Raw genomic sequence first — 12,054 nt, 5'->3', positions numbered from 1 at the left:
CTAAGTTTGTGACTTTTGATAAAACATTAAGTGTTATTTTTGTGACTTTTGACCTTGAGTGCTAGTTTGGGAACATAAACTTGATTTAGTGTTATTTTTGTCTTTTTCTCTATTTAAAATATATATATATATATATATATATATAACGAGACTTGGTATTTTATAACTTCTCCTCCCTTTATTTCCTATAATTTCGGCTTGCATTACTTTGAGTAGAAAAAAAAATCACGTATACATTAACTATATATCTAAGCAAAGAAACAATATTCTAATAAAAATATTTGGCTATTTTGTTAATAAATAGTATTTTTACTATATTTAGTTATTTAAAAATTAAATATAATTAATATTTGTAGGTATATAATTTATTTTAAATTTTTGTTATAGCAAGATACAAATGATCATAAATTATATGAGTAGAAAGTTTCATTTAATTGATATTCATATTAAATATAAAATATCATTTAAATTAAAATATTTACCGTATAAATATATAAATATTTTAATTTTGAAATTTTAGTAATATGTATCATACTAGAATTGATAAAAAGTAAATATTTTTTACTTTTAATGAAAATATTTAGTTTTAGTAAAAAAGTAAAAAATTAATGAAAATATTTAGTTTTAGTAAAAAAGTAAATATTTTTACAAAAATATATGTATTTTAAAATTTTAATTTGATAAATGTTTTATAAAATATCTCACTCCGCTCATAGCTGGATTATTACCTATTATTTATTATATCGAAAGCATGGGAGAAAATATTGTTTCGGTAAACCTTTTTATTAACCAGAAAGATATAATTTGTTTGCTAATTATTAGAGGCTAGTTAACTAAAAACCAAAAAAATTCTAGAGAGAGAAAACAAAACAAATCCGATGTTGATGAAAAATCTTTTCTTAAGCCATGTGAATAATCTCCACTAAACAAAATGGTAACTAAGTAGCTGAAAGTTTGATTTTTACTAAAGTTGTAGTTGAAATTTAGAACAAATCTACTAATAGTTGAAAGTTTGTTATATCAATAGCATGAAAAAATAATAATTTTTTTTGTTGAACCCGAATCTTTATTAACCATAAAGGTATAATTTTCTTGCTAATTATTAGGTTAGTTAGCTAAAAACGAAAAAAAAAATCTAGAGAGAAAACAATACAATTTTAATGCTGATGAAAGATCTTTTCTTAATCCATGTGAATAATCTCCACTAAACAAAATTTTCACTATGTAGCTGAAAGTTTTGATTTTTACTAAATTTCTAGTTGAGAGTTTTGAATAAATCTAATGATATTTGAAATTTTGTTATATCCGAAGCATGAAATAAAAACTATTTTCATGTTGAATTTGAATCTTTATAAATATAATTTGTTTGCTAATTATTAGGACTTAGTTAGATCAAAACAGAGACTTTTAGAGATATTAAGAAAATAAAAAATTGATGTTAATGTATAGAATTTCTTAAGCCATGTGAATAATTAATCTCCACTTAAAAAAATGTTCACTAAATAGCTGAAATGTTACTAAAGTTATAGTTAAAATTTTTGAACAAATCTACTGATATTTGAAAGTTTGTTATATCGAAAGTATAGAAGGAATTTTTTTTTGAACCCTAATATACCATAAAGTTATAATTTGTTTTCTAATAGTTAGGAGTTAGTTAGCTAAAAATCAAAGAATTCTAGAGAGAGAGAAAAACAAATATGATGTTGATGAAAGATTTTTTCTTAAGCCATATGAATAATCTCTACTCAACAAAATATTCATTAAGTAGTTGAAAGTTTCGATTTTTATTAAAGTTGTAGTTGAGAGTTTTGAATAAATCTACTAATATTTGAAAGTTTGTTATATCAAAAACATAGAAGAAAATAATTATTTTTCATGTTGAACCTGAATCTTTATCAACCATAAAAAAATATATATCGTTCGTCAATGACTCTATTTTTTGTATGGCTTTTTAGCCAAGTTTGTGTCTCCAATTTTCAGGGAGTGCTACTGTTGTTTCTTTCATTTTGTTTTAGTAATATTGTGTTACTCTTATTGAAATTACATGATTTCTGTTATTTTGATTTACCAAAAACTAGGTAGATTCTGACCAAGAAAATTAAAAGAAAACATAAGCATCAAGAACATAAGTAAAAAAAGGCAGATAAGAATTTATAAAACTACAATTCGTTCGAGTGGAGAATTGCCAAAAAAAAAACAATTGTCCAAAGAAGAAAAATATGTGTAATGGAGAAAAGAAATTAAGAAAAGAGGTAAGTGTTCTTTACGTGGTTGTTCTGTTTTGTTTTTTTCCTGATGAATAGTTAACTGGCTTCCATCTTCCATCAAAATAAATTACTGAAAACAGCCGAAGCTTAGCGTAAGAAGTTAAAGAAGGAAAAGCATAAATAGAAAAAGATAAAGTTAGTCATCAAATCCACATCATTGCTGAGATTGAGACTAAAGTGGTTAAAAATACATTGGAGGTAATGAAGTTATCTATTGTTTGTATTATCCTTCAACATATATTTTAGATGTTTTCTCTATTTTGGATATTTTGACACTTAATTGGATATTTTGTGACTTAATTATAGACACCGTTGCCTCTAGCATACTATTAACATATGACTTTGCTTTCAAAGTTCTATGAGGCATTACTTTCTGTGTAGCCCCTAATCCTATTGAGAGATCCATCGTGTGGACGATGACAATTCCAGAGGATATTGCTCCAGTGTGAATGAAATCTCAATCACTTTGATTTTTGAATTTGCTTAAATGTTAATTAACTTGATTTCATAATGAGTCTCATAAAAAACAGTTGCTTCTTGTCAATTCAAGTACGAATACCTACGCTATTTCATTTTTATGTATTGACTATGGTGGATAATAGTTTTAGTTTATTCCCGCAAATCATTGAGTTGAGTTGTAGCATCCCACAAAACCAGTCATCTCTCCATGCAGTTAAACGACTTAAATGCAATAAATATCTCGTATCAAAGGCTTATGTTAAACTTGCAAACTATCTTCTTATGTGTGGCTAGTAATGTACTTCACCTGTACAATTTTGAAGTAAACTCATATGTTTTATGCACATGAAAAAACTATAACGACGTTATTAGTAAACGCTAATGGTGCATTAGTCCCCAATGACTCAATTGACAAACACATGATTAAAAAAGTCAATGGTAAGCTTAATTCAATTAAGCATTTTAAGTTTCCCTTATCATTTATAATTAGGAGTTAGTTAGCTAAAATTCAAAGGATTCTTAAGTGAGAAACAAAACAAATCTCATGTTGATGAAAAATCTTTTCTTAAACCATGTGAATAATCTCCACTAAACAAAATGTTGATTAAGTAGCTTAAAGTTTCAATTTTTACTAAAGTTGCAGTTGAAGTTTCAAACAAAACTTTTTTTTTTTTTGACATCCAAACAAAACTATTTATATTTGAAAGTTTGTTATATTGAAAGGAAGGAAGAAAATAATTATTTTTCTTGTTGAACCCGAATCTTTATTAACCAAAAGGTATAACTTGTCTAATTATAGGAGCTAGTTAGCTAAAAAAAAAAAAATCTAGAGAGGGAAAACAAAACAAATATGAGGTTGATGAAAGATCTTTTCTGAAGCCAAGTGAATAATCTCCAATGAGCAAAATATTCATTAAGTAACTGAAAGTTTCGATTTTTATTAAAGTTGTAGTAACAAATATGAGGTTGATGAAAGATCTTTTCTTAAGCCATGTGAATAATCTCCAATGAGCAAAATATTCATTAAGTAACTGAAAGTTTCGATTTTTATTAAAGTTGTAGTTGAGAGTTTTGAATAAATCTACTGATATTTGAAAGCTTGTTATATCAAAAGCATGGAAGAAAATAATTTTTTTACTGTTGAACATGAATCTTTATTAACCATAAAATACAATTTGTTTGCTAATTATTAGGAGTTTGTTAAGCCATGTGAATAATCTCCACTAAATAAAATGTTCACTAAGTAGCTGAAAGTTTTGATTTTGTACTGAAGTTATAATTGATAGTTTTTAACAAATCTACTTATATTTGAAAGTTTGTTATATCGAAAGTATAGAACAAAATAATTAGTTTGTTTGTTGAACCCGAATATTTATCAACCATAAAAATATAATTTGTTTTCTAATCGTTAAGGAGTTAGTTAGCTAAAAACCAAAGAATTCTAGAGAGAAAAAACAAAACAAATATGATGTTGATGAAATTTTTTCTTAATCCATGTGAATAATTTCCCCTAAACAAAATGTTCAGTAAGTAACTGAAAGTTTAGATTTTTACTAAAGTTGTCGAGTTTTGAATAAATCTACTAATATTTGATAGTTTGTTATATTGAAAACATAGAAGAAAATAATTATTTTTCCTATTAAACCTGAATCTTTATCAACCATAGAAAAGTATATATTTTCTAACAGTTACGGACTTAGCTAAAAACCAAAGAATTCGAGAGAGAGAAAAAAACAAAGTTGATGTAGATGAAATATCTTTTCTTAAGCCATGTGAATAATCTTCACTGAACAAATGTTAATCGGTTACACATGAATGAAGAAATGAACCTGTACAGATATATGAATCTCACAAGCTGCAAAAACATGTAAAAATTCTACACACTGTTTTTTATTTTATTTTGGGAATAAAGAAAAAGAATCTGACCTTTTCTGCTAACTTAACAAAACAAATATGAATCATGGGGCCATGAGCAGCTTCTTTTTTCTAGATGAAGTTTGGTTTCATAAGGCCGCAGCTCTGCCGTAAGAACTTTCAAAACTCATCAGCTCATAGCAGGGTTCAGGGACCACGGACTCTGAAGAACCCTCCACATATAAGCATCTCCAAGAATCATCATCAGGAGAACCAGAGTTAGTCATCGACAGAGAGATATTCGACAGCACAACCGAAGTGAAAGGAGACTCTTCGGTTCCAAAGAAATCTCCTGCGATGCTTATGTTCTCTCCAACAATGTCATGTAACCTGATGTGACTCACTAGCGGGTAAGCATTTTCATCGAAACCTGAATCAGGGTGAGTTCCAAAGCTACCATTGGCTAGAAACGCAGTACCAACGTTAACCATATGGATGTTGGAAACATCAATCTCTTTAATGTAACCGCCTCTTCCTTTTGTTGTCCTAAAAGCAATCCCGGATAAAGAGTTGTGCATGTAAGCGTCGAGGACCACGACATCAGATATGCCACCAGACATTTCACTTCCAAAGGAAATGGAGGAGCCAGAAGCTGCTCGGAGGTGAACACCTCGTATCTGGACATTAGCAGTAGGTCTTGCGTACGAGATACCATATTCGTCCCAACCACTTTTTAGTGAAATGGCGTCATAGCCCATGTTGATGGTAGAGTCTTGGATGCACACATTATCAGAAGAATCTTGAAAAAAGAAATAAAAACATACTAAGGTTTCAATTGTAAAAGCAAACAAATAAGTGAAGCCAAGCCATAACAGAACAACTAACCAGGGACAATGCCTACGGTGTAAGGAGATTCTGGAGAAGTATTAGCTGTTACTCTATGAATGTATACATGGCTGCACAACATCAGAGACCAGAGTCAACATTTTACAAAAAAAATCTAAAATAATAATAATAATAAGAAGGGAATCTTCTGACACAATCTTTTACCTGCAATAGACCGAATGGATAGTGTACTCAGGAGCATTCAAGAACGTAAGATTTGAGACAATGACATTTTCTGAAGAGACAAACTCGACGAGATGCGGTCGACTGTACTTTAAAGAATGAGAATTAAACCGATCCCACCAAAACAGGCCTTGACCATCTATAGTACCGTTATCACCTATGAGAACACATGGAAACGTAACGTTGAGTTTTTCATCTAGCAGTTAACAAATAAAATGAAATGAAAAGGATCAAATCATATATAAACCTGTAACTACTACATCATGTAACATATAGCCGTTAATCAAGCTCATGTATCTCTTCCCAGGTAGATCAATGCCTCGTCCATATGATGGTAACGGATCCACAGCTTGCCAATGCGACGGATCCTACATAACAGTTTTTGTTTGAGGTAAAGCAACAGACTCTGATTCAAACCATCACACACACACACGAACAAACCTGAGAGGCGAGAATGACGGCGTCTTTCTCGAGGAAGAGAGTGAGGTGACTGGTGAGGTTGAAACTACCGGTGAGCCACCGTCCGGGAGGAACATAGAGCTGAGCGCCGCCTTTATCGGCGAAAGACTTGAGATAGAAGACAGCATTCTGAAACGCGAGCGTGTTCAGCGTTTTACCATCTCCTACCGCACCAAACTCCAAAATTGAGACACTGTGTGGTCTCGAGCTCGGTCTCCGACCAAGATCGCATACGTTCCCGGCGCCGTTGCTTCGAATCAGACCGCTCAATGCCAGCAGCAAAACTAATGCCACCTGACAAAACACTTAAAAGTACATATATCAAATCAGCACAGGCTGATTCCAAATTTCAGATCGGCTCCATCGAATTGATGGAAACATAGCGAACTCGAGGAGGCAACGAATGGTAGATTAGAGTTTTTTAAGCTTTGACTAAAAACATTTCAAATCAATCGGAACCAACCAATCTCGGACAAGACAGGGTCACGTGGGAAGAAGGACAAGGGACTTAAGAAGTAAACATAATAAGAACACGTACTTACTGGCATCTTTATTTGTAATAGCAAAAAAGCTGTCAGAAAACGAAGAGAGAAAAAGCTAGGACTTTAACGCGCCAAATGCAACCTCCTGATCTGAGAAAGAAACAGAAGGAGAGCCAAGAAGAAGAAGAAGAAGAAGAAGAAGAAGAAGAAGAGTTATGAGTCTTATGACCACAGAGACGAGAGAATTTTTTTTATTTTTTTTATTGAGCAAAGAGTATAAATGATAAATGGAAAAAGAGGAATTATTAATTTTTATAGTATGATATAATTCAGTTGAAAAAAATATAAGCAAATAAGGTAGGAAAAGATTAACGCCAGAATGACAGCCTTTTTTATGCGTATAACATTATTGGGCATATGAAGAAAAGATGGAGAAGAATAGAAATATGACAGGTGGTAAGAAAATATAATATAGAAGGAAGTAAATTTAATTTTGAAAAATACTAATGTTAGCTAATTTTAATCATTAGTATCCACTAATAAGCAATTAATACCTGCTTGGCTACTAAACAGTTTTAAGAATAAACGTAACGTATTCTCGCCGACAGATCTTCTACATACCAGAGAGAGAGAGAGAGACCTTTTCTTCTCTCTTCGCACCTCACATGGGAAAAAAAAGAAGAAGCAGAAGAAGAAGAAGAAGAAGAAGAAGAAGAGACAAAAATGGCTGTCTGAAATTAATCTTTCTGTGTTTTATTTGGGGAAGTGCATGTGTTTGGTCTTTTTTCTTGTAATTCTTTCTTTTTTAGATATTATAAAAATGATTTTAACAATATTTGACCTTTCCAGTGTTTTGGTTTCATTATGTCTTTTTCATTGTTTCGTCGCGGTCAGTGGTATACTGTTATTGGTTAGACGTCTAGTTCTTCGGTCCACATTGATGAGTCAGTCCTGATAATTTTATTCAACATATTTCTATTAACTCATGTTTCTTCTTTACAGACTAGAAAAACACTTATGTGATGTAATGTCTTTTCTTATGTATCTCAATTTCAAAAAGATATACAAAATGCTTTTAGGCTGATAACAAACTCCAGGGCAAGTTTACTTGCATTTTTTATTCATTTACTTCTATACTCTTATCCATTTTTACTTTATTCACGTATTCTTCTTCTGTTACCCATGCAGCAAACTCTTTTTGTCAAGAATCAAATAAGTGTTTTCAGTTCTAAAACAAAGACATGATGAACATATGATGTAATTTCTTGTTTGGAGGACTATAATACTATATAGGCTGGGAGACTTTATGTATATGTATATATGTTCAATAACTAATATTGAACAAAGTATATAATCTGAATAAATTATGCCAAAAGCATCGAAATTTGAAAAAAAAATGTGAAAATAGATAAGAGGATGAGCGGTTAAAAACAAGAGAGAAAAAACTTGCAAAGTTTGAAATACATAGAAAGAGATTTGCACTAAATGAGGGAATATAAAGAAGAAAGGAAACTGCGGTTGGGAGAAGAATGGAATACTCAAATCCATGTGGCTGGATGCTAAATAGGTCCCACTTCTATCATGCTTCTAACTTGCCAGCCTGTCATTTGTATGTATATTTTTCCTCTAACGTTTCATTTTTCATTTTTTCTCATCACTCGTTCATCAAAGTTTATTCATATGATAGTTCAGTTTTGTTTCTATCTTCTTGTTCGAAGTCAGATAGTTCATTTTTTAAATCACAGTGTTACAGAAAAAAACATAGAACTATATATAGGACGGGAATATAACCGGACTTGGTTCATTTTGAATTGTTTTCATGCATATGACCTTTATACCGAATTTTTGACATATCAATATAGCGTCAATCATTACTATTCGATTAACACATTCAGTATGCTTTCTTGCATAGAAAAACAAATCACATTTTCGAGTAATACTGACATGAAAGCATATGGTAAATAGTACTATTATTGCTCAAATAGCATAAACAAATACAAACACACAATGCAGCAACCACAAGTGAAAGGCGTGAGGCAATCTTTTAGAACATACCACTCAGTCTCAGGTTATGACTAAAATGAAGGATCAAGAAACTCTTCAGCCTCTCTTCCGCGTACCACTAACAAGTAACAACAACGATAAGCACAAATCCACAACGTGGGAAAATCCGTGGTACAATGTTTACACAGGAAGCATGTACTAAGTGGCAACAATGAAAAGCAAACTTTCCTTATTATTGACCAGTTTTTAAACTTATCCACCAACACTCTTTATGTGCTTAATGCAAAGAGGCCAAAAACGCCTTCGCTTTCTCTCTCTATCCGAAGAATAAAAGAGAGCAGTTTCCAACAAAAAACACTAAGGTGATTGTTTTCTCAAACAAGGATTCAGAACAGAGGTGGGCGTTGGTTTAGAGAGTAGTGGAGTCAACCAGCGCTTCCGTAATCTTCTTCTCCAATTCCTTTGGCTCGATCCACAATGAACTTTGCTCATGCAATAGCTTCTTTCTCGCTTTCTTCTTATCTTCCCTTTTTAGTCCCGTCATTCTCCAGAACTCCAGCTTCTCCGCTCTTTCTTTCATCTGCAATTTTTAAACACGAAACCGGTCAATACTTCAGGCGTTTCTTGAAACAGATTACAACTCACAAGAGAAGCACTAGACCATTACAGATCCGTATCTATGACCACGAGACATAAAGAAGGAACTCAAACTAGAATCAGAAACCTAGAGTAGTTACTTTTCAGTCACGATTACATGAAATGAATTTTATGAATCACCGACTACTCATTTGCAAAGAGTGTGTGTGTACAGTGTGTGTCTCTACCTCGCTAACTTATAAGTTTCACAGCCTCCAAAAGAATCACCCATCAAAAGCATCACCTACATCTTCTGTTCGACTAAGAGGCTCTGAACCAGAACAAGAGCTAATGCAGAGATAGGATAATGGTTATAGGATTCATCAAAACCTCCACCTGAGGTTAAGCAACAACTATCCAACAACTTCACCAGCTCTGATCTAAAGATCTCTCTACAACTGGTCGATAACAAAGCAAAGATACCAAACTATGAAGCATAACTATGAAAAGTCCCAAACTTTCAAGAAACCAAACCCTTTTCCTCTATATTATCCAAGAACCATCTCACACACACTAAGACTTACCTACACAGAGCCTATAAATTGTAAAGAAAGAAGAAGGAAACGTACCAAGGTTTTCCTGAACTCATCCTGGAAGATCTTACGCTCCTCAGCTCTAACCTTAGCAGCCTCAGCTTTCAAACGCCGCCTCTCCTCATTAGCAGCCCTTTCAGCCACCAACCTAGCCTCATCCTTGCGCTGCTTCTCCACCCTAAGCATCTCAATCTCGTGAACGTAGTCCTTACGGTACAGGCTCACTTTCTTCGCGTAGTCTCTCCTAAGCTGCGCGAGCATCCTCTCCGCGTCCTTGGGATCTTTCGGGGCCTCCCAGCTGCCTATGTAGCTCTCCGGCTCGAGGAAGCTGTGCGTCTCCTGGTGGTGCCTGTGGTGAGTCGCCGCCTCAGCGGAGAAAGACCTGAGGGACTGTTTGGTGAGAGGGGATTGCTTGACGAGACGGCTTAGTTGATTGCAGAGAGACATTGTAGTGAATCTGGAAGGATCTACAGAGATTTCAGATCTATCGACAAGACGCAAGGGGGGAAATGGGAGATTAGTATTGGTATGAGAGGAAGAAGCTTTTACCTGAGAGAGGAATGAGTCAGAAGAAGATTAGCGACCGTCTCAGAGGGAGAGAGAGTCCCGGCGAAAAACAACAAAACGGCGTCGAAACGGCGTTAGACAGAACATAAAGCGTTTTAGGTTTGGGAGGAAACAAGAAGATCGTATTGCTTATTGAATAAACATTTGTGTTTCCTATGACAATTTCTAAATCTTACTTATTAAAAACTAGTAAATTACTTATTTCCACACCAGAACTATCATATAGTAACAAATCCACACAAACTTTAGATCTACTCCAATTCCATACAATTTAAGTATGTAAACCTATTTCTCCCCAAACCAAAAGTTCGAAACCCGACTCCCCCTGAATTTTGAAGAACGAACTAATACCAACAGATTCCGGCTTAAAGTAGGTTTAGTATTCTGTGTTTTAAAGCTAAACCAATGTCTAACCTAAATAAACCTAACATGATCCGATTACGACTCGATTAGAAATGTAAACCGGATTAACCCAAAATTAAAACCACAAGCCCTAAATCCCCAAATCAAAAAATATGTGCCTCTCTCTAAAGAATCGACGACGAAGAGTGTAGGAGAACGACGACAGGTAATTTCCAAATTCCCTGACCTCTCTGTTGATTTTGTTTTTTTTTTTTGTTTTTTTCAGAAATCAAACATGGATGATTCATGGACTGATGTTAACCTGGAATGGAACGAGGTTTCTGAATTCTTAGCTCCAGACTCATTACTCATTGTCTCAGGGTGTGTGAGAAAGAGAAATGGATGAGAAGGTTTTTGATTTTCGATTTAGGATTCTTAGGAAAACTGAAATCGATTTGTTTTTTGTTTTTACCTTTAGTAGGTGTTGGTCGGGTATGTAGTTGGATAGGAGGGTTGGGTGGGGTTTTAAAATCGGTTTGGTTCTCTGATTACGTGTGGTTTAGGTTCTAAACCATTAAAACCAACTCAACTATTCGTCTGGGGGAGTCGGGTTTCGAACTTCCGGTTTGGGGAGAAATAGGTTTACATACTTAAATTGTGTGGAATTGGGAATAGGTGCAAAGTTTATGTGGATTTGTTACTATATGATAGTTATGGTGTGGAAATAGGTCGTTTACCCATTAAAAACAAATGTCACAACTTTGATTCATGTGTAATTTTTTAAAAAATGGACCTAATGGACATATTCATATAAAGTCATGTTACATTTAATCTATAATCTTATTATTTAAATTTTAGACTTACCAGAATTTTTTATTGGGCTATTAATAATTGGATTTAAAGAATAGATGATCCATTGGATTTATAAATAGTATAAATTAAATAGATATATATAGAAGAAGATACAAATACATGTGAAAGTTTAAAACAATCTATTCAATGAAAAAAATATACTGTAAACTTATTATGTTTTAAAAATTGATAGACAAAATATTTATATAAAAATAAATGAAAACAAAAATCTGCGTGGTTGCGCGGATCGAGATCTAGTTGAGTGTTACAATTTATTTTTTTCGACCAAAAAAAAGTGTTACAGTTTTTTTTACACTGGATAACATATTACCTCGTATAATTTCTAACTTACGTATAATGATCAATTATTTGCAACATGAACAATTCCACAGATAAGGATTCCACGATGAAACTCTCTCCAAGACACTTGGAACGAGGAACCGTTTTGCATATATGATATCTTCGATGGACATGCTCTTTGCGCAGCAAACAACCACAACGATGGTTCTGCCTACAGTACTCTGGAACCTA

The 12,054-nt window shown here is 33.1% G+C and overlaps 2 protein-coding genes across 6 annotated transcripts; both read right to left on the bottom strand.

Moving 5' to 3' along the window:
* Window positions 1-4,478: 4,478 nt before the first annotated feature.
* On the bottom strand, window positions 4,479-6,957 carry LOC106301722 (probable polygalacturonase). Of its 3 annotated transcripts, none has more exons than XM_013738185.1 (6): window positions 6,646-6,957; window positions 6,090-6,412; window positions 5,896-6,016; window positions 5,631-5,805; window positions 5,466-5,536; window positions 4,479-5,379 (listed from the first exon to the last, which is right to left on the bottom strand). In XM_013738185.1, the coding sequence occupies exons 1-6, from the start codon at window positions 6,653-6,655 to the stop codon at window positions 4,730-4,732; spliced, it is 1,350 nt and encodes a 449-aa protein (XP_013593639.1). In that variant the 5' UTR covers window positions 6,656-6,957; the 3' UTR covers window positions 4,479-4,729. The 3 variants fall into 3 exon arrangements, with proteins under 3 accessions (XP_013593639.1, XP_013593641.1, XP_013593640.1); XM_013738187.1 differs by having other exon boundaries at window positions 6,090-6,401; window positions 6,650-6,956; XM_013738186.1 differs by having other exon boundaries at window positions 6,650-6,954.
* A 1,755-nt stretch (window positions 6,958-8,712) lies between these two features.
* LOC106301911 lies at window positions 8,713-10,467 on the bottom strand. 3 transcript variants are annotated; one of them, XM_013738393.1, is made up of 3 exons: window positions 10,312-10,467; window positions 9,799-10,229; window positions 8,713-9,173 (listed from the first exon to the last, which is right to left on the bottom strand). In XM_013738393.1, the coding sequence occupies exons 2-3, from the start codon at window positions 10,207-10,209 to the stop codon at window positions 9,003-9,005; spliced, it is 582 nt and encodes a 193-aa protein (XP_013593847.1). In that variant the 5' UTR covers window positions 10,210-10,229; window positions 10,312-10,467; the 3' UTR covers window positions 8,713-9,002. The 3 variants fall into 3 exon arrangements, with proteins under 3 accessions (XP_013593847.1, XP_013593849.1, XP_013593848.1); XM_013738395.1 differs by having other exon boundaries at window positions 9,799-10,219; XM_013738394.1 differs by lacking the exon at window positions 10,312-10,467 and having other exon boundaries at window positions 9,799-10,305.
* Window positions 10,468-12,054: the final 1,587 nt, after the last annotated feature.

The sequence above is a fragment of the Brassica oleracea genome, chromosome C7, assembly GCF_000695525.1.
Source record: "Brassica oleracea var. oleracea cultivar TO1000 chromosome C7, BOL, whole genome shotgun sequence".
Classification (NCBI taxonomy): Eukaryota; Viridiplantae; Streptophyta; class Magnoliopsida; order Brassicales; family Brassicaceae; genus Brassica; species Brassica oleracea.
This window is presented reverse-complemented; position numbering and strand designations above follow the sequence as displayed.

What these genes read in the sequence shown, in the direction of transcription:
- LOC106301722 (XM_013738185.1), bottom strand. An exon ending in ACATGATGTAGTAGTTACAG is followed by an intron (nt 5,806 to 5,895) that starts GTTTATATATGA and finishes GTGTTCTCATAG; the next exon opens with GTGATAACGGTACTATAGAT. An exon ending in ATCCATTCGGTCTATTGCAG is followed by an intron (nt 5,537 to 5,630) that starts GTAAAAGATTGT and finishes GATGTTGTGCAG; the next exon opens with CCATGTATACATTCATAGAG.
- LOC106301911 (XM_013738393.1), bottom strand. Translation starts at nt 10,209, where the DNA reads ATGTCTCTCTGCAATCAACTAAGCCGTCTCGTCAAGCAATCCCCTCTC. An exon ending in ATGAGTTCAGGAAAACCTTG is followed by an intron (nt 9,174 to 9,798) that starts GTACGTTTCCTT and finishes TAAAAATTGCAG; the next exon opens with ATGAAAGAAAGAGCGGAGAA.